The 25863-nt window shown below is 38.8% G+C and overlaps 1 protein-coding gene across 6 annotated transcripts in view; it reads right to left on the bottom strand.

Annotated features, from left to right (window-relative positions):
* The window catches only part of LOC102943831 (septin-2), a 92690-nt gene that overhangs the window by 26973 nt on the left and 39854 nt on the right, over positions 1–25863 (bottom strand). For 3 of the 6 annotated variants that reach the window (XM_043529828.1, XM_007054938.4, XM_043529830.1), the window contains exons 2-10: positions 25331–25382; positions 23393–23492; positions 21189–21275; positions 20350–20473; positions 11023–11157; positions 10432–10549; positions 4325–4426; positions 3231–3376; positions 959–1042 (exon numbers count right to left, since the gene is read on the bottom strand). In XM_043529828.1, the coding sequence (XP_043385763.1) occupies positions 959–1042; positions 3231–3376; positions 4325–4426; positions 10432–10549; positions 11023–11157; positions 20350–20473; positions 21189–21275; positions 23393–23492; positions 25331–25357 (923 nt within the window). In that variant the 5' untranslated portion in view covers positions 25358–25382. Of the gene's footprint in view, positions 1–958; positions 1043–3230; positions 3377–4324; positions 4427–10431; positions 10550–11022; positions 11158–20349; positions 20474–21188; positions 21276–23392; positions 23493–25300; positions 25383–25749 lie in introns of all 6 variants that reach the window. The other 3 variants (XM_043529829.1, XM_043529826.1, XM_043529825.1) reach the window with 3 other exon arrangements.

Here is a 25863-nt window from a genome sequence, read left to right as displayed (position 1 = left end):
CATCTTCTCTTTCTCCTACTGTTTCATAAAAGATGTTTCCTGCACTCTCATGCCTTGTTCTTTCATTTACTGCAATTGAGACATTTTCTTTGCCATCCCTCCATGGTACCACTGCAGTAATAAAACAAAGCTATGGCATAGATACAATGATGTCAATTTTCTTTCTTTTTGAAAATAAATGTTTGGTAATTAATAAGCATTTCAAAGTAAAGCTGGGAGAGGAATAGGTTGTCTGTCATCAGGAAGATGCGACGCCAACAGATATGTTCCTCATACTAGAAAGAAACGAAGCTTGTGAAGGACACAAAAATTTATGACAAATAAAGAAAGTGATATCAAATGGGTTTAATTAAAGAATGGTAATGAAACATGCTAAACTGAAATAAGGAAACGTGGAAAGGAAGTCTATTCAAGCTAAGCATGTCTATCTAGCTGTATATCCAATTATTACTGAACAAGGCAAAGTAAAATAGAAAGCTTAAAGAAAATACATTCCACAAACCCTTGGCCAATGTGTCAGTCTTACACTTAAAAAGTGAAACACCATCCATCCTGAGCTTCACAGGCTGGGTCTCCATTTAATACCCCAGTTCCTTACGCTTATTATTTTTATAGGGACTATTAAAGGGGGGAAACCCCCACCATATTTACTATCCACTGTTTCTCTACGCATTTTTAGATTAAAAATGAGGGGAGGAGGAAGGAGAAAGGGTACGCAAATGGAACCAACCAAGCCAGTAATTTGTAGCTGTGGTATTTACCTAGCTGTCATTCTTTATTAAATGATCCCTGTTAAAGTTATTTCCAGAAATTCTCTAATGGTGCATTTCAGTGCTGCATCTCAGAAAAGAATGGTGATCTAAAGGGAGAGAATGGCAGGGAAAGAGAATCTGTCCAATAGCACAAGTGAAAAATGACAGAATCAACAGAAGCAAAGCCCAAAGGAGCTCATACTCACTTGCCCGTGCGTTTTAATCTCTCTGATCGGAAGTTCTCATAGTGCAAATCTTGAGTCACTTCCTGCAGGTCTTGCATGTGTGTTCTGGAACAGGTAAAGGAATAATATTTTACACTTTTTGCCAAACCGTTAATCACCCTCTTCAATTCACGGTTTCTATTACAAAAATCACTATATTTATTTGGGACTAAATCCTAGATAGAAACAAAGGCCAAGTCCTCCACCCACAGAGTAACTGGAACATTAATACCCACACCATGGTTTTTTTGTTTTAAATGGGGCTTAAATTTCTCTCTTCCTGATAATTACCTTCAAAAACAAGAAAAATTCTGCTGTCCATCATTGTCCACTACTTCAGAGGAGTTGTTTGCAGTAATCTCCAAATTGTAGTAACCCTTGCCTTTGCCTTATGTTTAGTATTCAAGAGATATTTTAGAAACTATGTCCTAAAATACAGTTTATAACTTCAGACTAGGTAGAGCTCCTTAGCAATCTCCAAGAACTTTCAACTCTCAGAAGAACATAGATCAAAGCTGACCACCAGAGGGCGATCTCTGACTAGCAGAGGCTCTACTTATTGCACCAGGACTCTGCACTGAAACTGAATTTCCAGTAACAGAAAGTTACCATAATAAACTTTCATTTAAAAAAGTTACATAGCTAAATTATACATACGAGGTATAGTCATAAATCGGGTTTACTGTATTTAAGTGGCACTTTCTAGATTGTCAGGGCTTAAGACTTAGTCTATCCTGACCTCTATCTTTAGCGTATTTTAAAAATACAAATCAATGAGAAAAGTTTCGTCTTCCTGCTGCAACACTCTACCTAAAAGAAACCCTCAAACTTACAAGTTACACTCTGACCCATCAGCGCATGAGGGATGTAAAAAGACAGAGTGATACAAGTGAACACTATACAATGTGAATCACAGCAAAAAAGGGTGGAGTTTTTGAGGGTGTGGAAGTAAACTAAGCACAGCAGTACAGATCAGTGAACGGGAAGAAAGGAGAGAATGATTCTCCATGAGTACACTCCTAAGTAAGTGCTACCAAACAAGAAAGAAGTTGTAACAGGTTAATTTTAAAGCACACTGCCATCATTCATCACAAAGATGTAACAGCATAGCTGTCAGCCTAATGTGAGTCAAACTGTAGACCACTCTCTCACTGAAGACAACAAACACTTAAAAGCTTTCTGACCAAATTTAGCACTGAAAGCAAGGGAAGAACAACACTGGCTTCAGACCTGTCTAGTGCAGGTGATGTGCAAGCTCCCCCTTATGTGCAGCTATGCCAAAGCAACTTAATGCATACCTTCAATAGCCCTGCACTATTCCATTACTGGACCTCCACTGAGCAGAGAGTGCTAGTTATGTCCAATATGAATTTGGATTGACCTTAGCCCCATAAGTGCCCATCTAAGATGATGACAATATGATCAAATAAGAGAATCTCTTATGCCAAGAGTCTTTGTGAAAAAGCATTTGGTGACATATAATTCATGGAGTGAGGTGAGGGGGTGGTTATACTATTATTATGCTATCTGAATTAAACAGATGCAACAATTCCTTTATAAAATGACAATATTAACAATGATAAATCCAAACGCACTGTCATGGGCTATGATTCGTATTTGTAATTTGTACTGAGATAAAGCCTGGAGGCCCTTAGGCCTCAGTCCCACTAGCTCTTCTGCACAGGTGGACACTTGCACACCCAAGGAGCCATGTGCAGGACAATGGTCTACGTCTGCTACAGGAATCTTTAGGTATTATAAAGATGCCAATGAACATCTTAAAACATCCTTAAACTACACCGCATGGAAAGAAGCAAAAAAGTGAAACATCAGTCTAAGTAGACTTAAACTCCATGGTATACTATAAGCCGTCTTGACCTGTGAAAAATTTTCTTTATGCTCCAAATTTTACTAGTAGCTTAATTAGGCCCAAGCAAGGATGCTACAGATAACCGATCAACTCTTAAAGTTAATACAAACAGCATTTTTTTAAAAACCCATCACAGGGAAGTAAGCGGCAAAGAAGTCATCACATATACTTACTTGTAATCATCACACAGTTAAATGTACAGACTGCATTTTGTACATCATTGTTCCTTGCTATGGGCAAATGAATCCAAAAATAGAGAAAGCAAAAGTAATATGGCTAGAATGAAATGAAGTCTGTGTACATAAATGAAAAAAAATCCATCAAGGGCACCTCCTGATTCAACAGATACATAATGCCAAAGATTAAACACATGCCTTTACTTACACCAGCATTGTGCGCAATTTAAGGAAGTCATTGTGCTCTGGATTCTCAACCTCAACCACTCCCCAAGGGTAAAGGCGACCTCGGATTTTTTTTCCTTTCACCTCAATAAGTTGGTTGGACCCAATAACAGCAAAGGGAATGCTAGCCTAGACGAGACAACAGAGCAAAAGCAACGTAAGTTCTCGAGAAGCATAGAAATACATTTCAGTATTGAAGGGAAAAGACAAAAAAAGTTACCAAACCAATGTGACTAAACCCGTTAGCATCAGAGAACAGAACACTGCCTAATCCTATACCCTATGCTGTACATAATTCCTTAGTATTAATAACTGTAACCTTGTTGTGATCAGTTTTGTCTTCACACCTGTGTAAAGGAAAATTATTTACAGGTTGTTGGGTTTTTTGTTTTCAGTTAGAACTCTTATTGTTTTAGGAGCTTTTTGCTTTTGTTGAAGCACAGGTCAGGCGTGGCCTGTCATCTGACATAAATAGCCCACGGAAATTTGCCAGTTACAGTTGAAAAACAGAATAGAGAGTTAGGATGATGGATAACAGATAGCTAGAGACATTCACAGTTTAAGGCACACTGTAAAGTGTTTATGCAATGATACCTGTAGCACAGACATGAGTGACTGAAATACATTGAGATCTTCATTACTGATTTAGTTTTGTGAGAGGCAAGAAGTGAAGTATGACAGTCAGTCAGATACCTTTGCCTCGCTCTCCTCTGATCTTATTTCAAATTCTGGATTAAGTCAGAGAGGATTGGCATCTCATTCTAGCATCTAGTGGACATCTGCCTACATTTTAAAAAGTCAAAATCGAGCACCATTGGACTTCAGAGAATCCAAGACTAGAATCAAAGGGAGTACTTGCAAGGTCAAGACTGAAGTGTTTTACTATAGCTGCATGGAAGCAGTTCATGTAATATTTGGTTCTAAGGAGGACTATCATTCAGTTCTGAGAGAATAAAGTCACAAATTTTCAACAAATACATTATAACTGAATATAATATCTGTAAGAATCCTGTAGCTTTATAAGAACTAGTTAAAATAAAATGATCAGTCTTTTCAAATATCAAGTGAAGAACTCACCTTCAGAACCCTGGTCTGTTCTTTGAACTCCTCATCTTCATCAGAATCTGCATCAGGCAACTGGTAAATCCTAATGCCATGCTCAGCAATCTCATCCAGAACCTGAAGAATTGGGGGGGGGGGGGGGGCACGCGGCCACAGGAGGTGCACAAATTGGAAAGAGAAAGATAACAATCAAGTTTCTATCTGGCTAGAGATCCACTATAGGTTTTAAGTAGATATCTTTGATGTACAGGTCTGCCATCCAAATTCTCTTATCCCCAGAATAGGAAATCCAGAGTATGTTTCCTACTCTTAAATAGCTTGACCAAGCAACAAAGTAAGTCATTAAAACAATTTACATTTGGTCTTTGGTTTTGTATACTTACCCACCTGGTGATTACCTGAAACTGTTTTAGCTTCATTGGGAATCTGCTTCTACCTTAAAACTTCCATTGTGATACAGTGTTGTTGTAGCCGTGGTCCCAGGATATTAAGAGAGACAAGGGGGGTGAGGTAATATCCTCACCCACCTAGTCTCCACCTTAAAACTGTATTTTCACATTTTATCTCCCGTCACTAAATGGAGGCTACCTGGACTTTCAGTCCACAAATAGCTTAAGAAGGACGGCACAAAAATAGGTAAGTGTCCATTTAGAGAGCAGTAGTTTGAGGTATAGGAAACTAACAATTGGGAAATAATTACACAATCTTGAGAAGTCTGGAGGAAATCCATATTAGGCTTTGTAGGACTTTCTCACACAAATTTCATTTTAGCCTGACAAAATTATGTCTCCATACTTGAAAGCACTGAAGGGCTTTGTTAATTAATGCAGGTTCTCTTTTTGAGCAGGGTAGGAAACACACACTGATGCAGAGTGTCAGAAATAAACTGAAAGAGTTTCTGAAATTAACTTTCACGGAATTATTTACAATTTTAAAAAGCCAAGGGCTACAAAATTACAAATGGTTAAATATGAATGACAGCTCTGCCACCCATGTCCCCATTACTCAAGGAGATCTAGATTCGGGACATCAAAGTGCATGGTGAGATATTCTCAAGCTCATTTTACTGTATGTTTATATCATGCTGGCACCCAAATAAAATAATTAAGCTTAAATGTAAACAAGCTGATTCAAATAGCTTCTAAATTCAGTAGTTTATATGGTGACAGTTCACTGAATTCGAAGTTTTAATTAAAAAAAAAAAAAACATCCTGCTGTTACCAGGCGCTTAATCAATGGATTTGAACTTAACTTCAAAGAATTCAGTTTATTAACATGCTAAAGTTGGAACTCATCACTTGCTATGGATATTAACCTTATTAACAAAAAATAGCACTATATTCTTGCATACATCTTTACCGAGATTAAGAGAGGCATGGCACCTGCCTCAGAGAGTTTACAATCAAAGATAAACATAGGTCTTAAACACCAACAAAGAACAGGGGTATTGAAGAGACAGCAAGAAGATAAAAATAATATTACCTATAGAACAAGCAAATCATTAACACAGTTGGAATGTATACGTACTGCCCTGCCTCTGTCTGGGAAGCAGGAGCAGACAACACACAAGTAACAGTCAATGGTAAAAAGCAAGGACCAGAAGTGGATTTTGAGGAGATATTCATTACTTACAGCTTCAAAAAATAGCAAGCACAGATCATAATGTGTGCATCCATTATATATTTTATATGCTATATATTCAAAAATGGAACAAATGCTAAACTAAGTTTTATATCACCTAATCTGTAACTGTAATTAAGTCCATGTCCCACTTAAAATGGAGAAAGAAAGTAATTCAAAATCCTCTAACAGTGAAAGATACCCTCACACAATTCTCCTTATTGTAACTAATGTCTGGGATTAACAAACACTAATCTGTACTTCTGTATACATACTTTTCCTAATGAAATCACTGCAGGGGTAAACAGCTAGTTTAACTCTAGACCTCTGGCAGTGTCAAAAGGTGATATTATTTAATTTTCCCTTCAAAACAGAGGAGAACACTTCCACTGTGATCCTATAAACTATTAAAAAAAAAAGCCTGAAATGAGAATTTCCTCCTTCTATAACATTGAGGAGATTCTGTTCAGATAAAAGGAAGTGTGGCTGTTCTTAGCATCACTGGAAAGAACATTTAGCTCTTTGGTGGAAAGTCAGCATTCCATCTTCAAAGTTATCTTGGATGCTCCAGACAATCCAGGAACTGTGACTGTAGAAACCACCCCTCTGGTATTCCAGTGGCTGCAGCTACACTAGCAAGTCAGTGTCTGTTTAAAATAGCAGTGCAACTCCAATGGTTAAAGCCCCAGTGTAGACCAGGCTAAGGCCTCCACATCAAGAAAGCAAGTTTTCACTACACAGTGGTAAAGGCACTGAAGTCCTGTCCACATAAGTGCTTACACTTTAATTAGCACTGATGTAACTGCACCAGTGTTGAAACAGGTACTAAATTAGCTAGTATAGATGCAGCTAGTGAGTCCACAAGCGAGCTTGCTATGGAGCCTGCATCAATATCATTTGTTCCTATGAGTTTCTGTTATAATGGTACCCAATAAATCTGTTATAGGAGAAACTCTCCCATTCTACAGTTTGTATAATCCAAGTTTAAATGACTTTTAAGCCTTTTGTTAATCCAGGGTGGGGGCTAAGGGAACACGTACAAGAGTGACCCTTGTGTATGTACCATCCCTATTCCTAGGATCTTTTCTTCCTGTGCAGAGTGTAAACCATCATTTTCAATGTAAAATATAATGAACCCGAAGTCACAGCCGCTCTGAAGTACCTACATGAAGGTCCCCATACCTGCAACCTTCTACACTTTTAGAAGAAAAAAATATGCCAAATAAACTATATGCCACATTTTAATAACAGAATCTGAATATCTAAAGGGTTATGTCTTGGGTTTCAAATTTGGAAGTAACGTTAGTTTAGAAAAATTGAAGTACAGCTTTCAATTATTTTATTTATTTTTTATTAGAAGGGGGATTTTAAGTAAATTTCATTTTAAGAATCAAAACTAGCTCAAGTCCACAACAACAGAGCAACTAGTTAAGAGGAAAAACATTTTGATGGGGAAACCTTAACCTCATTTCAACTGAAGACAATACATATATATAACAGCAAGGGATACTAGCTTGGAGCCATATCAATCTAGAGGTTAGTACTGTTTTGCAGAATGCAACCCAACAATTTATTGGAGTTTACAGTATCCCCTAACGATGAGACACGAACAGCTGGTATAGGTGAAGCAGTATTGCAGTTTGTTGCTTCTACGTAGATGCATGGAAAAAGAAAGCACATTTAGCCGGAGTGAGATTTGAGAGATAAAAATGCAGCTGAAACAATAGAGGGAAAGCCAGCAACAAGGGGTGCTAGAATATATTATAGCTGTTAAACCTAGTGCTTTCCTGGGAGGAAAAAGAATTGCAATAAAAACAAACTGTATTTTATGGTTTCAACAATGAAACAGCATTTTGCGTCTTGAAATCTCAGTTTTATTGGCCTCAGGGGGTTCTGTGTTCCTACAGATTAGCATTCCCATGGGAAATTTAAGAAGTCAAAATACTAGTTCCCCTCTCATGAAATCATTCTTTTGAGCAGGTTTCCTTAGTGGTTTTGCATGGCACAGCTTGTGAAACCGCCTTGCAGTTCTTCCCACTCAAGAGTTTCTTAAAAAAAAAAAAACCACAACTTTGAATTCCAGCAAGACAAAACAGGAATTACTCCAAGCTGGGTTTCCTTCACAAGCACCACAACTGATCTTTTAGCTTGGTTCAAAGAAGCAAAACAAAAACACTACCTTAGATTAATCGCCAAATGGCAGAGACATCTAAAACAATATCAAAGCCGCTCCAGCAAAGGCAAATTTTGATTCTTATTCCTGATAAGAGATTTTGTAACTGAGATGCTTTTAGTTAGAACAATATACACTAGCTAGACTTTCAAAGCTTTGGAACCACATTACACATTTTACTTAGTTAAACCATTTGTACTGACCTTTGCCAGTAGACCAAAAATAATTAAAAGTTGTTTATCTTCTTAACCACACCATAACTGGCAACAGTTTAGGTGCCTCTTATGTTTTTATGGTAAGACAAGACATTGCTGTAATAACAATGCCCTTCAATATAAATCAAGGTATTTTATAAGATTTGTTTATTAAAACTATGTTATGCTACAAACTGGGAAGGTTGAATTAAATTTAGATTGATGTGAAAGGAATATGATCAAGAGAGGTTTCATTAATTTACATCCATTCAATATAGGATAGTTGTGCTAGGACTTGCCTCTATTTGCTGGTATTGCAATAAAATATATATTTACCACGAAACCTCAATCTAAAGTCACTTAGGGGTTATGCTGAAAGCCATGCAATCCAATTTAAGGAAGATCAGGAAATAGGTTTGCTTGCTGTCTGTATTTCACTGCAACCGCTGCTGGTAATACCCTCTCTGCCATTACCTCATAATGAATGCCACATCACATGCATGCTATGTGATGCTGGACACTAAAAGGGAGATCACCAAACAGTAGAGGAAAGGAGCGCTATAAAGAGAGGATGTTCAATCCAGGATACTGACAGCAATGACTGAATGACAGTCCTAGCAACTACTGAAACCTGGTTGGCATACATCCAGCTATGTTTAAAAAGAGAGTTGTTGCTTTTGGAGAAAGGAGCATGCATGCAGAACCTCTGCTTTTATGTCAGTTTAAATTTCAGTTGAAATATAAACGGGAGCAGAATAATCATTTTAGCATTGAATCTACTTTGTAATTTCAAAGAATACTTTAACATTACACACCCAAATCTGTATTTGGGCACCCAAATTTTAACTCCTTAAGCAGTCAGCCTGCTGCCAAATGAAGAACTGGAAACTTTAACTCAGGTGACGATGCCCGAAAATTGGCTCCACAGAGCTCATCTAATGGGCCAGGGTAAACATGCTGAAAAGTCAAATTAGTTTAAAGATCAAATATCGTTTACATAAAAAGAAAGCTCCCAAAGGAACACACTAAACAGATAATAAACTCCTCTCACTCACCAGCCACCCCTAGTGCACACAAGCAGGGCTAACGCTGGTGTAAGTCGTACAACCAGATATGTCTTAGAGGGTTGGTTTGTTTTTTTCTACAAAACTATAGTATTTAAAAGTCCAAAGGCTTAGACAAGACTTCTCCCCACAAGTTTCCTTTTTACTTTAATTAAAAGCAAATCTGGCTACCTAGATTTATGGAGAGTACAGTGCTATGACAGGCCATTTTGTGAGACTCTCTCTCTCTCTCTCCCCATTAATGGTTTGGGGTTTGTAGTGACAAGGAATAGTGGTTGGATTTAGCTAACATGTGCTAGTTAAGCCTGATCTAAACTTAACCACTTTTCCTAGTCAAGACAAACCCTTGGTCCATCTTACAGAGAAAACAGATAAAACCAAAAAACCTGGAAAAAAAGATCCAGAACCCATTCTGAAGGAGTCCTGGAAAACATTCACGTAGATGCTCAAAATGCCAGTGTTCCCAACTACACAAGGAGCAAAAATTCTCCTGAATTTTTTTGTATGTTTTTAGGAGCTTTCTACTCAAACTATGGCACTGTAAAACACACCCTAGCAGCCTACTGGCTGGAAAATCAACTCTTGGAAAGTCTTGGCAAACAGTATTAAATAAGGTAGGTAAATCTTTGAACACTGAAAGATTTACATTATCAGCTCTGTCTGGAAAACTTCCTTCTCCAGTACAGCCCTAAGTACATCCTGACATTCATGCGAACAAATAAGTGTCCTATTAAAAACTGATGCAGGGAGACATGCTTCTTTTAATAGCAATGAGGTTAGAGAACACATCTTGATAACACACTTTAAAATCACAGGGAAGTGCTGCAATAACCTTTTGGGGGACACACACTTCCCCTTGATCATTTCTACACTGTGGGCCAGATGCTCATCTGGGGTAATTTAGTGTAGTGCCAATGACTTCAGTGGAGCTGATTTACACTAGGTGACAGTTCAGTCCTATGTCTGAAATGTTCTGTGATTCAGCTAATGGTGTTCAACCTGGGTTTATTTTTATCTGGCTCCAGCCCTGTGCTGGTCCACATTTTTCTGACACTTGGGTGTTATATTTACCCTTCTCTTCAGCCTCTCTCTCTCCTTCAGTGTCAGAGTGTCAGCCTTGGCAATCACAGGGACAATGTTGACTTTTCCATGAAGAGCTTTCATGAACTCTACATCTAAAGGCTTCAGCCTACAAGTAGGAAAAAAATACAACAAAAACAAATTAAATCTAAGGGACTATTAAACATACATATTAAGTGGCAAGTATCAGGATTATTGCACTTGTACTAACAATATATAAGTAGCCCTTAATTCAAGGTATCTATGTAAACAATCTGTCCTGTAACTTTAAATGACTTGGAGCACTTATCTACTGAGCTGCTCATGTAAGGGTTGAATTGTAATTAAAGTTTCCATCTCAATAATATGCATATTACCAGCTTTTGTGTTTCTGAGAATATTTACTCCTCCGTATTAAATTCCTACCGGAATAAGACAAAGCAGGAGGAGGTCATTAAACTCAAAGCCTGTTTTAATTGAGTTGGCTAACTGACAACTTGGGAAGTAACTCCATTAACATTAAGGTTAGTCTCCAAGACAGGGAAGTTACCAAATGCATGCTAAGGATAAAACACCCTAAAATATAAGTATTTATTTTCTTACCCATGCCCAAAGGGTGATATGAAGTAAAAACAGCAGTGGACTCTGTTGTCTATAATGTGACGCCTGTTCAGACCACTCTCGTCGTGAAGGTATCTTTCAAACTGATTGTCAATATAATGGATGATTGTTTTGAAGCTGTGGTAGGAAGAAACAGAGGCTTCTTATACAGGCTCTATGTTTTTGGTTTTTAATAATTTGTGACAGCGAAGGGAGGAGCAAAGAAGGAATGTGTGCTCTGATTAACCCTTCTGAATAGAAGGATTCAGTTTCCTAATAAGAAAAGGAGGACTTGTGGCACCTTAGAGACTAACCAATTTATTTGAGCATAAGCTTTTGTGAGCTACAGCTCACTTCATCGGATGCATGTAGCTCACAAAAGCTTATGCTCAAATAAATTGGTTAGTCTCTAAGGTGCCACAAGTACTCCTTTTCTTTTTGCGAATACAGACTAACACGGCTGCTATTCTGAAAAAAGTTTCCTAATACTGTCTCTTGTGGAGCACTTTTTTGACGATGAATTTTAAAAACTGTTCAGTGTGTGTGATACACAACAGCCTGCCCCCTAACTACTTATCTCTGGAGCAACTTTAAATTCACTTCTGTTGGGTGAAAAGGTTAACGGCAAGTTCAGAGACAAACTCAATGGTGAGACAAGACAAAGACAGGAACATAGGGTGGGTTTTTTTGTTTGTTTTAAACCCGCTGACAAATGGCATAGCCAGGATATCCTCTTGATTAGCAGTTTGACAACCCCGACCTTAGAATCAGGTTTCTATAGTTACCTATAAAAATTCTGGTATTTTAGTCTGCTTGAATTCAGTCTAAATATATTTGAAAGACATGTGCTCAAACATCATGTGATTTATTAAGCTATTTTTGCCACCATCCTTATGTTGGCAAATTCTTACTTATCTCAAGGCAATTTAAAATATGCATTGGAAGGAAGTAATGGAATGTCAACCTACGTCTGATATGTTAACTGATATCACAAACAGTGGGTGAAAAATAAAATTATGGCTTTTAAAAAAAAAAAAAAAAGATGCATGTACTACCAAGCAGATTTGTTGTTTTTGAACACCCCAATGTGTACTAGATGCCTCACAAAAAATTTTAAAAAAAAGACATTCCTTGCTCCCAAGTGTTAACAATTTAAATAAGTTTGGTGTGACAGCAACAAACAATGAAGAGAGGGGAGAGAGGCAAGGGAGCCCAGAGGATACAAACATAAGATTAAGCAGATACTTTGTGTCATGGATACATTTTAAATTTACCATTCACTTTTTCCCCACTTAGATTAACTTTAAATGTGATTTTTCTGTTGTTGAAGGGGGAGTGGGAGGTGGGGTTCGAGGAGTTAGAAAGGAAGACAACAGTGAGAAAGCAGGGAGAGACAAAGGGAGGGAGAAGTTAAGTATAAGGAGAATGAAGGTGGACAGCAAGTTGGGGGAGGGCAAAAGAGTGGGGGTTAGACAATCATTGCCTGTTGCAAATGTAGACTGTAACAGGGAGGTTTTCTTGCTTTCAACCCTAAGGATCCTGAGCATCTGATCAGACTGAAGGCACAGAATCTGTGGTGAGGTATAGCCCCTGTACACTGCCCTCTTAGCCTGTTCCACCTCTTGGAAGGACATTTTGCTACCACTGGCAAATCTGTTATAGCTGTGCAAGTGTTGGTACAAAGGGATTCTAACTTCACTCAGGTCATCCAGAAGAATAGCCCCAGGGCATATCCCCTTTCACTGTCTGCCTTACCCTCATATAGAGCTTCAACTCTGACTTAGGAGAAAGAGGGACAGAATGACACTGTCAAGATGGTGCTGTCCTCAACTATCACCCGAACATTTTTATTCCCTTTTGCTCACAGAAGCAGAAGAGATTATCTCGGTCTACATGTCTTAGCTATAACAAACAAGCATAAGGGATATAATTAGGGATGTAAAAGGTTAACTGGTAAGCAATAGTCTTACCCATTAACCCACCTTAACTGTTAACTCCGGGCTGCAGTGGGCCCAGCTGGAGCAGCCCCAGTCCCATCAGCCTCAGCCGCACCGGCCAGTGGGATCAACCCCAACCACTTAACCAATTAACCATTTAAATGACATATTTGTAATTGTTTAAACGGTTAAATTTTTAAACGGTATTTACATCCCTAGATAGAACTAACATCCACAGAAAAAGTTTACTGAATTGTTGGAGAGTGACATCTAACCTTAAGCCTGAAAATATCATTATAACAACCTAAAACATGATATGAGGGACTTGAAGTAACCAGGGCCAAGACAGACTTCTCATTGAGAGCATTCTCCCCCCGCCAGCTCAGTCACGTTTTTATACACACAGAAATAGAATTATTAGCAAGTTTTAAGCTTTTTGATTTACTGATTAACTCTCATACATATCTGTTTACCTGGCATTTGATGGGCATTTCTTGAATGTCTTATTATTTATGTTACTGTAAAACCTAGGTTACAATAGGAGTTTCAGGTTTGTATTGAAATGCAAGCAGAAGAGACGCCTCAAATATACTGTGATACGCCTTCAAAACTGAAACCACAGTGACCTGGAAATACATGGAAGATGTAGGCGTCTCCTTTCTTGCACAATCCACGGAGAACCCATCTGTAAACTGATACCTTCTATAGGTCAGTGATATTAGTAACAGAATTAACATGCATATTTCTATTGTCTCTCTCATTTGTACTTCACTGGTTATATATTTTGTTGTAGGGAAAGAAAGAAAGTACAGAATCATAGAATATCAGGGTTGGAAGGCACCTCAGGAGGTCATCCAGCCCAACCCCCTGCTCAAAGCAGGACCAATCCCCAACTAAATCATCCCAGCCAGGGCTTTGTCAAGCCTAACCTTAAAAGAGCAGAGGAGTGTCTTAAAAAATTACTTTTGTGAAACTTCAGTATTTGCTTGCTAAAACTCATTTTTAAGTTCTAGCATTTGTAGTACCCAGACATGTTGAAAGAGGACAATACATTTTATGTTGCTGTTGATCTTTTAAACAAAACTCCCTTTAGTTGGTGAAAAATAATGAGATTGAAGAGACACGAATATTAGGACAGAAACCAAGTACAGTACAAACAATGGGAAAACACCCCTGGTTACAAGTTTCTCTGGCAATGTAATTCGTTTACGTGCAGTTTTATAGTCCTAACTGCTGTAATTTTTCCTATAAACGTGGCATTAGTGTATGGCACCTTCTGATTTCCGGGAAACACCTGGCTTTGCACCACTATGATATCATTTTACTTAGAAGACAGCATATCCTGTACTATGTACCATAACGGCAAACAACGAAATCATTACATTAAAGAGTTCATTCGGGAAAAATGAAAAATAAACCTGAGCTGCCAAAAACCACAAATTCAGCCTCACAAAAGCCAGGAACAACAGAACTGATAACTATCAGCAAACCAGTAAGCTCTACTGAAAAGTGACCTGTCACACTGGGACAAAGATGAAACAAAGAAAATATACTGAATACCTGTATCTAACAAGTGAGTTGGGTCGCTATATTGTTGTCAGCAGCCCCTTTGATGACTGCCTAGTCCAAGCCAGGACTGAGGGAGACTGCATGCAGTGCAATAAGCTGCAAAGGCTGCATTTAGTTATGTTTAGGAACTAGAGCACCCTTGTCTTGTCAGGATTCTGAAACTGCCATAAAGAATCCTCCGTCACACTTCAGATTAAGGATATATTTATAAATTACATACAAAAAACAATGTTAAAAGAGTCTTAAGGTTCCAAAGTGAAGCACTCAAAAGTTAGGAAGTGCCAGAATTAAGACTGTCTACAACCTTCATTCACTCCCCTAGAGCATATGCATTATCACAGTTTTTTCCCACCAGGGGCCTGCTGCATTGAGTGCACAGGATGAATTGTGTTCACTGAATGCACAGCTGTTCAGTAGTTCGTTTTATCCTCATTTGTGTGTGCATATATCATTAAAGTTCATATAAATTAAACCAGAATGTGATCAAAGACTATCAATGAATTTGTACAACGGAGTTAGATTAAGGTTCCACAGGTGTTAATCCTGGACCTTCCTAACTTTTGAGAGCTTGACTTTCCAATCTTAATGTTCTTCCAACAAAGTTTTTTGTATGTACCTCCCGAGGTTTCTAAAATAGCAAACTAAAGAAAATACACTCCATCATATGATCACATGGGTCATCACCAGAGTTGGAGTTTTTAGATCCACAGCACAGACCTCTGCCACTTGAGCTAATGGAGTAACTAGCAGCAGTAGTAGAGTGGCATCCTCTATGTAGACCAGTAACTAGATGAAGGTGAGATATATGCTTTGCCAGAGGGCTTCACAGACATTTGATGACACCAGAATCAGAAATCTTGGGTTCCATCCCAGGTTCTGGAGGAAAGTGATCTCTAGTAGTTGCAAACCCTTATGCTCTGTAACCCCCAAGCCTGACCACCTCTGTCTTGTCCTCTCCAACCTGTGCAAATCCAGTCCCAGTCTTGTCTCTTCTCCTCCTCCAGCTCCTCAACCCAACATCATCTCCCTTCTCTTCCCCAACACACTTAATATCTGGCTCCCAGTCCAAGACCCAGTCTTCTCCCCAACTCTGTCTTACAACACCCATCTCCCTCCCCAGATTGCGATTTTTCAAAGGCTTGTAACTTCTAATTTGGGCAATTTTTCCCACAGAAACAACAAAAGGCAACCCCCCTTGCTAAATTTCAAGCCCCTGCTCAAAAGTATGGAGGACACTATGGATTCACAACAAAAATAATTATTACAGCTGTTTTTTTGTTTTTTTTAACATGGGCAAAACAATGTATTTTTTCCTAATCTGGCTCTCGGAAAGGGATGAACCCTTTTTGCTGAAACTTTCCAAAGCCTTCAACCTAAGTCATACACCTGGAATGAAAAATCTCAGCCTGAAAGGTTACAATTTGGCAAAGTTATAAGCAACTGAAAACAGGGACTTACAATAGGAAGTGTCAGGCAACCTTAAGTATAGGTGGTGCTACCAACTTCGCCTACAATAGTTTACAAAGTGACAGTAGATGTCATAACCATGAATAGCATGCATTATACATGTTAAAAGGACTTCAGTCGAAGGTGCTACACATGGTTATAAACCAACTTTATAAGCACCCATTGGACTAAATCTGTAACAATTAATCATTTATTAAAACATTAACACTTTATAAATGTAGCCTTTGTATAAAGTGTCACCAAATCCTCTTCATATTCCTTACAAAAATCCCATATGTCCTCTATGATGAGGGATGCTACATGTTTCCTCCACGTCTCCCATGCACTTCTGCATAGCAGATCTGCTGTGCATTCCTGACCTTCCATCACTAAGACCCATGTTATCATCCAGATATGCCTCAATCAAGCAACTGGTAGCAGCAGCAGCCACAACAATGCCACACTCCAGAACCAGAATGGTCATTCACATCCAACTACAAGTTTACATTAGACTAAAAGAATGCCACCCTACTTGAGATCCAATCTCCTCTTACAGCTGTTTAAAAATGCTTTGCAAACAACACTAACATGCACATTTCAGAAATAAATTTATAGAAGTGGGAGAATATCTATTTTCTTATTCATTTCCCCCACCTCCTAGGACTGCCCTTTCCTGTCCACAGGCTGCTACTGACTACCTCCTCCCAACTCCCACTAATTGTCATTGTTCCTCCTAGCATGGGAAACACATATAAGATGTCCCTGTCTTGCTCTTTGAAATACAAACTCTTGAATTTGTCCCTTCAGTGAATCCAAGGGCAGAAAGCAGAGGCAGTTGGGTGGGATACCTAGTCAAGAAGATACAGTGTATTACTGCTAGAATGTTAATATTACCCATGTGGCAGAAATCTCATGCTACTTTGCTGACTTTCATTGCATCTCATACAACCATTCAATATTTTCATTGCATTTCATACAACCATTCAATACTAGCTGCCCTAGTGAAGACTTTCTGAAAAGGCCAAGGGACATCCTGTGTGCTCTGACTACCACTCCTTCTGTCACAATGAAACAAGTTTTAATGGCCAAAGTGGTTGGTGAGCTATTTCTACAAAGGATACTGTTTCCTTGTGTGTGTGCACAACCATTTATAAAGATTCTGTATTTAGATCATAGAATCATAGAATATCAGGGTTGGAAGGGACCTCAGGAGGCCATCTAGTCCAACACCCTACTCAAAGCAGGACCAATTCCCAACTAAATCATCCCAGCCAGGGCTTTGTCAAGCCTGACCTTAAAAATCTCTAAGGAAGGAGATTCCACTGCCTCCCTAGGTAACCCATTCCAGTGCTTCACCACCCTCCTAGTGGAAAAGGTTTTCCTAATATCCAACCTAAATCTCCCCCACTGCAACTTGAAACCATTACTCCTTGTTCTGTCATCTGCTACCACTGAGAACAGTCTAGATCCATCCTCTTTGGAACCCCCTTTCAGGTAGTTGAAAGCAGTTATCAAATCCCCCCTAATTCTTCTCTTCTGCAGTATAAATAATCCCAGTACCCTCAGCCTCTCCTCATAGATCATGTGCTCCAGTCCCCTAATCATTTTTGTTGCCCTCTGCTGGACACTCTCCAATTTTTCCACATCCTTCTTGCATGTGGGGCCCAAAACTGGACACAGTACTCCAGATGAGGCCTCACCAATGCCGAATAGAGGGGAATAATCAAGTCCCTTGATCTGCTGGCAATGCTCCTACTTAAACAGCCCAAAATGTCGTTAGCCTTCTTGGCAACAAGGGCACACTGTTGACTCATATCCAGCTTCTCATCCACTGTAACCCCTAGGTCCTTTTCTGCAGAACTCCTGCCTTGCCACTCGCTCCCTAGATAGGACAAGACAGATTTTTAAAAATTTACTATGGAGGGATGGGGGACAGGGAAAAAAATTAGACGTGAGAATTCACTGTGTACATCTTCCAAAAGATACACAAGTGCTATTTTGCAGGAAAATTGCTTCTATCATATACTCTGAAGTCACTGCTTGAGTTCTGAGAATTTACACTGGAAACCTAGTACAGAATTTTATACTAAGTTATTCAGATGTGTCTGACTCCCCATGGAACTAGCTTGCTTAGAAAGCCTGCACTGAGAAAAGGAGGGGTGGGGGAGAATCTGAACATGTTGGTCTCTAAGAAACATCTTAATAGAATAAACAAGGGCATTAGAACACAATCAACAGGAAGGTCTCATTGTAACACAATACACTGGCTTAACAGCTCTTAATTCTAGCGAAAGGAAGCTCAAATCAACATTACTGACAATGAGCAAGACTGCACTGCAGTCCAAAAAGATACTTTACAGTTATTCAGAAGTTTCTGTTTTAATTAGTTTAACAACATAGACTGAGGACAAGGAAGCTGAAGATACAATTACCACTACCACCACACTTTTGACCCTTCATCCAGTGAATTTCAAGCACATGTAAGAGACATGGTAAAAGAAGCTAATCACTCCCATTTCAGAGTGGTCTTCTTGCAAAGCACTCCATAGACAGGAAAAAATAAACCCGTTTGCCAACAATATTCTTCACCATTATCTCAAATTTTGTCCGATGTACACCACAAGATTTTTAAATGTGGTGTTTGTTAATTGTAGTTATATCAGCTGTTTATCCCCTGCACAAAAGCTTGATTTTATGACTATTTATTTCCAGTGGCATAATATGTAAATAAGTCATCTGCTTATTTAATGTTTCTTTTCTGTTTAGTGCTGCTTCCTTACCATAAAAACAAATAGCTGACAGAAATGAATTTTACCAGGGATTCTTAGCCTCCAGTTGTATAGGATGTATAAATAATTGAGAGTCCCCAGTTGGCATGCCGCTCACCAGTGCCAGTATATTGCATTTTCATTTAAAATCCAGCTACCACGGGGTAGTCTTCCTTCTTTAAAAATAGGATGGAGCTATCCTTCCTTTCTTAATCAAAATGTGTGAGTAGCGCCCTACCAAATTCACAGCCATGAAAAATGCATCACGGACGTGAAATCTGGTCTCCCCACATGAAATCTGGTCTTGTGTGTGCTTTTACATTATACTATACAGATTTCATGGGGGAGACCAGCATTTTTCTCAAATTGGGGGTCCCGACCCAAAAGGGAATTGAAGGGGGGGGTCACAAGGGTATTTTAGGGGGTTGAAATATTGCCACCCTTACTTCAGCTGCCCAGCTCTGAAGGCAGCACAGGAGAGTGGTGGCTGGTGGCTTGGAGCCCAGCTATGAAGGCAGAACTGCCACCACCAGCAGCGCAGAAGTAAGGATGGCATAGTATGGTATTGCCACCCTTACTTCTGTGCTGCTGCAGAAGTAAAGGTAGCAGTACCGCAACCCCCACTACAATAACCTTGCGACCCCTCCCACAATTCCTTTTTGGGTCAGGACCCCTACAATTACAACACAGCGAAATTTCAGATTTAAATAGCTGAAATCATGAAATTTACAATTTTTAAAATCCGATGGTCATGAAATTGAACAAAACGGACTGTGAATTTTGTAGGACCCTATGCATAAGTCTAAATTAGCAAGCTGTACAGAAAGACTTACATCACTACAAAATGACTGTAATTATATCCTAGAGATTAATTTGACTGTATAATTCCAACCAACTTCATTTGGAGTCACATCAGGGAAGAATTTGGTCCATAATTCAGAGATTTTTTTTTAATCTATTATGGGATGTGTTTGCAGTGGGGAGGCAGGAGATAAAGGACAAATATTCTACTCAAACTTGATTTATACATGAATCCAGTGCTATTGAAGTTATTTGGGTAAATAAGAATCCAAAACTAAGCTAAATGCTAATTAACTAAACCAGTTTCAACCACATGGCTACAGCTCCCTTCTAGCACCTCTCTCAATGTAGGGAGCCCTTGACCCTCCTTCTACAACCCCCCCACATTTGTCACCTTTCCCCTGTCCCTCCATTCCCACACTTCAGATTCTGTATTTGCCAAACATCAGAGAAACTATTTGGAAGAAGAGTCCTATGAAAAAGAACAAAGTATGAGAAATTTACGGACTATTTTTATAAGTGTTTTCTTTCCAAATAAATATGGACGGAGTAGGAAGACAATCTCTACTGTGATCCCTAGATAACAATACATTGCTATTAAAAAAAACAACAATGAAGTGGTTGCTTCCCTTTGCATGTCACAAAATACAGGAATAATACACACTGTTCTCCAAAGACCACTCCCATCCACTGAATCACCAAGATACATATAAAAATGAGAGAACAAAACACTAGGATTAACATATACATATAACACCATAAGCAGAGATGGATTTAAAGATTCATCCCGGTGGCTAAAACAGACATACCAGTCCTGGCTGTTAATGGCATCGCCATATCCTGGTGTATCAACTACTGTTAAACGGAGTTTCACTCCTCGCTCCTCAATCTCTACTGTAGAAGCTTCGATTTGGACTGTTCTCTCTATTTTCTCTATAATAAAATAATGTTTTAAACATTAGTATTTCTCTTGTTCAACCCCACAGATGCCCATGTACCAGATTTATTTAAAGTGTATTGTAACCAGTTACACCTCCACCGCTATGTAATGCAGAGTCCTTCAGAAAAACATGCCAAATAAACTAATAGAAGTGTAACTACAATCTATGATTAACTGAAATACCCAGAACATGAGTGGAGAAACAGTGGTATGCCACATGTAATGATGCTGTGATGATCATTTTTTAATGTTTTATTTTTATAACTTTAAGAAGTGTGCTAGGTTCTTTACAGACAGGGAGTTCTTTGTCCTAAGGAGTTTATAATCTAGATTTTAGACATGACCACTGCAAGGTAACAATCAGCTGGAGGAAGTGGGGATTACAGTAAAATCACATGGTCAGTTTAGGCATATAGACAACTTATGGAGTTTGGGGGTTTGTTTATACTCATAGTAACAGCAGAAGTGAGTTTGTAGGAGGGAGACATCAAACCTTAAATTATGAGAACAGAGTGGCTTAACCACAGTGATTGGGAGTGCTGTTCCATGCATCAATGGCATGGAAGCAAAACGAAGTGGGCTTCATGGCTGAAGTCATTGTCAGAATGGAGGAATAATGGTGGGGAGGATGTGAAAGGAAACAAGGTTGGAGGTGTGTGCTTGGACTGAATGATGTAGGGCCTTAAATAAGAACACAGTCAAATTTACCTGCAGCTCCAGGAATGTAACGTTCTGGATAAAGATCAGTCAGGAATAAACTGTTAATTAAGGTGGATTTTCCCAAACCAGATTCTCCTGCAAACAAGATCATTTCAAGTAATTAAATACCTTCATCTTCCTTATCAGCCTCCCTGTAACCCCACAAGCCTATGTAGTGGAGTAAAAATAATTTGTTCAGCCAGGGTCCACCCTATCTTTTAAGATAAAAAGATCAGAGACTCAGCTAAGCAATGCTAAAGAAAAAACAAATCTTTGGTGTTTGCTTACATATACGAATGCATGAAAATTCTAAATGTACTCTATTAGATTTAACAGTGCAAGCAAAAAGGTCACAACTGCAATGATCACATATATAAAAATACCCCCTTTACACCACAGCACTTCCAAGTCTTGAATCAAAACAGTGGCAAAGTATTCAAACCTTTTCTCTTTTACTTATGAAATCAGAAGCCATGACATTCGAATTCACGTTTTTGTAAGTTTTGAGGTTTTCTTAAGCTAGAGATGCAAATCAGCTTTATTTTTTAAAACCGCTGTAGCACTTCAATGTAGACACTACACTTCACTGATGGGAGTGGTTCTCCCATCAGCGTAGATAATCTGTCTCCCAAAGAGGTGGTAGCTGGTCGATGTAAGAATTCTTTCATCATCCTAGCACTGTCTACACTGGGGATTAGGTTGGCTTAACTACACCACTCAGGGAAGGAAACAGGTAGTGTAGACCAGGCCCAGGTTAAGCACAACTGGCAACCAAGTTTAGCATCCTTGCATTCAGACTATATTTATTCTACATAGCAAGAACTAAAGAAAGCCACTGAGAATCTTTTGATCTTCACTTGGAAAGTTTTATAATTCTAAAAGTTTACGATCACTTTAATTTACCTGAAACTCCCTAAAACTAGCATATGGAGTTTGCAAGTTCATCTTTGCTACATAAATTGTTTCAGGAAGCTAAAGTGATCTGTAATGGTCATGTATATTATATGCCAATAAACATTTAAGAAAAGGAAAACCCAACATAAGCTGTCTACGCTTCAGTTGATGTTGCTAACCCAGTTTTAGATGGGCAAATCTTGTATTTGTCATCAAGAACTACAAGACATAAGAAGTTCTACAGTGATCAACAACCACAAGTAGGAGACAACTGCTGAAACTAATTTATTGTATAATCTTTGGTCAATGCTACAGCTGTCAGCACACAGGCTGTTTTAAGACGTTACATATTGTACTTCGTGATAAAGATGCGATTTCCTTTCTCCTACTAATTTCTCAATAATATATAACATTAAGGCAAGTATCTCAAAAAGCTTCTTAACGAAAGGAGAGTAATTTGGGTTTTATAAAAGCAATTGTAGGATTTTTGCTTAACTAAAAGGTGAAAATACCAATATAACTCAACAAGCCACTTTTAAATTACTTTGCACTTAAAAGTTCCTTCCAGTTAGACAACACCAATTTCACATGGGGAAATTTAATCAGAGACATTACCCTTAACGTCACACAGTGAGTCAGGGCGGAAGCAAGAGAAGAGCTAGGAATAGAATCCCCATTTCAACGGCGAGACACCACTGTGCATGCACATCCCCATTTTCAGATGGGGAAACGGGTCAAAGACCGGTTAAGTGACTACCACTAACGTCAAACAATGAGTTGGGGGTAGAAACACTAGAAGAGGCAGGAACAGAAACCTGAATCCTTGGCTCTGAGCCATGCTCTAACCACTAGAGCATTCTCCCTCCCAAACAACTTCACAAAATAGGCAGAATTTAATTTGACAGCATACACTAGTTAAAGTCTTTGTTCTTCAGTACACCAAATACAGTAGTTAATTAAGAACAGGTGCATACTTAGGGCTTGTCTAAATGAACAGTTAGTGAGCAGCAAGTTGGGGTATAAATCTACCCCCACACTACCTTGCCAGATGCTAAGTGTCACAACCTGCTGACTGGTTCTAGCAGTTCCTTAGCATGCTTTGATCTAGCCCGCTTTGAAACAGGAGTAAATCAAAGCACACCAAGAAACTGTTAGTACGCATCAGCGGGGTCCACACGGCTACCTAGAGGGAGTAGCTAGCTTTATTGTGAGGCAGATTTACACCTCAGCTTGCGGCAAACTAGCGGTTGCTGTAGACAAGCCCCAGATGTGCAAGACAATATATTTTAACACTCAAGCAATTAAAGAAAACTACCTACCAACCACCATTAGAGTGAATTCAAAGCCCTTCTTTACAGACTTCCTGTGGACCTGGTTGGGCAGATTAGCAAATCCCACATAGCCTGCTGAGTCAGAAAACTGGAAAGAAAAACAAAATTGAATACAAGTAAAAAAATACAAATAAACTGCACAAAGAAAGATAGAGAATCAACCAGTTACCTGGCAGCGTAGCAAGACAGCCCTTGGAACAACCCCTCCCAACCCTTCCTTCCCCAAGAAGTCTTTGAGAGAAGTAAAGATTCCATAGGTGCTGGGTACATACTTGAGCAAAAGGCTCTTCCTGGACAACATTGACCGTACGCCCGCAAGAAAACACTGCCATTAACACAAGACCATAAGAAGCAACAGGTAGCCCTGTTTGTGACTGTAAATGGGCTTGCCTGCCCTCAGGGACCCCCTGCTGGCCAAGCATGGCTCTGCTAAGGCCTGCTTCACTATCCCCTTCACTTCAGACCCCTTTAAAAACCCACAGTACCCAGATATTCAAAACATTCCCTTTCTGGGGTCCAGTGTATTAGGTCCTGAACAAAGTCAATCAAAATAGACCTCCAATCTACAAAATCTTCATCCCAGTTTGAGCTGGGCCCAGACCCTTCTTCTGAAGGGTCAGTCCTCCTTTGAAGTTAATTTCTTTCACCTCAGTCCCAAACTGGGCACAGCCCTTCCTACCTGAGGATCTGTCTTCCTGATTTCCCAGCACCTCTTGCCTGGAGGTTTTTGTTTTCTCAGAAGGCGGAGGGCCTATGGACTCAGGGCCCTTTAAGGGCCTTCTAATTCCCCACAATGCCTGCAATCATCTGCCAAACCCACCAGCAGCTGTCTCGCCCTGTATAAGGCTCAAGTGCCTGCCCTTAAGCCCAATTTCACAGCAGGCAATCAGCCCAAGTACATTGGACTCTGCTCTGTTTTTTTTTTTTTGTTTTTTTTTGTTTTTTTTTGCAGGGGCAGTCCCCATGTGGCAATGACAGAGTTAAAGGTGACTCTTTCATTGAGGTATGTTAAAAAGTTAATGAAAGATTTAAATCATAAGCAATCTTAAAATCACTGACATTTACAAATTGAAAAGTTATTAGAAATAGGCTCTCCTGATATAGGCTAAATATAGTGAATTTCAGCACCTAAGAATGCCTGTGTACACATGCAGAGGAAAAACATTTCTGTAAATATATGTAGAAACACAAGCACACTGGGTAGTAATGCGCAGAGTATTGAGTTTATCATCACCTCCCAAGATGCAACTATGGTCACATAAGTGAACAAGTTAGTAATATAGCTGAACATAAAGCTCCAAAGTTCACAGTGCTAAATCTTTGACACAAAAGGAAGATACAGAAATGTACCTGAAAAAGTATCTGATAGATTTGGGCCATAAAAATAACAGTCCACTTCATTCTGTTATGAACTGACCCAATATCTATTTTAGGCCTAAACAAGAATTGCAGCCACTTGAATTCTGGGCTCTCTGAGCTTATTGATAGCAACAAACATTTATTCAAGACAGACACAGGAGTTTAACATGAAAGATAGACTTTTAATAAAATGATATACTGCAAATACTCCTGAACTAAAATCACTCGCCAAAGGGCAGTTATTTTACTTGCAAACAAGCCTTTTACAACTCACCCAGATGGGAAAAATCTTAAATTGTAACTTATACCCAATTAAGAATTTTGCATGAAGTACAGACATCAATCCCTGTGCATAAATACAAGAATACCAGATAAAGGAAGACTGGCTAACCTATTGAAACTATATTACTAGGATTACATACAAATTTGTTTTTCAGTAAATTTAAGAAATATATTTGAGCTAATAAATTTAGTTGGAATGTTTAAGTACTTCAGTGAAAACATGAGTATTTTCAAAGGTTCAAAAGAATTATATACCACATTTGTATTATGCAGGCTTCTCTTTACCTTTACTTTTTCACCTGACTGAGACATGTTCCGTCACTGCAAGTTTCAGAACCTAGAAAACAAGACCTTTGTTAGCAGTACTATAGATTAGATTCATCACAAGTTTAAGAACATGACCAAGAATGGATACCTATCACATATTTATTATAATATGCCAAAGGAAAATTAACATGGTTTTCCTCAACATACAGGGAGCAGTCTAGTAATGAATTATTCTGTATATGATTCTGTAGATTTAGTCACTTAGTAGCTGCAATAAGGATAATACAGTTTACCAAATGAAGCTATTCAAATAACGGGGTTAAAATCATCACAAAACAAAATCCTTCACTTTAAATGTTACAAATAAGCAATTGTAAATTAAGATTTTAACACACGAAATTTTTTAAATCCAGTTAATTAGAACTCTGTATCCTTACATTACTTTTGCTTCTTTAAGTAGGGGACAGATGCATCTTACTGAATCTGAGGATGTACAGTGCCAGTACAGTACAGATGTAATTTTTAGTTTGTTTTGGTTCAACAGTTTTCTA

This window comes from Chelonia mydas, chromosome 15 (assembly GCF_015237465.2).
Source record: "Chelonia mydas isolate rCheMyd1 chromosome 15, rCheMyd1.pri.v2, whole genome shotgun sequence".
NCBI classification, from domain to species: domain Eukaryota; kingdom Metazoa; phylum Chordata; order Testudines; family Cheloniidae; genus Chelonia; species Chelonia mydas.
The sequence above is the reverse complement of the archived record's forward strand: the minus strand, read 5'-3'. Positions and strand labels throughout refer to the sequence as shown.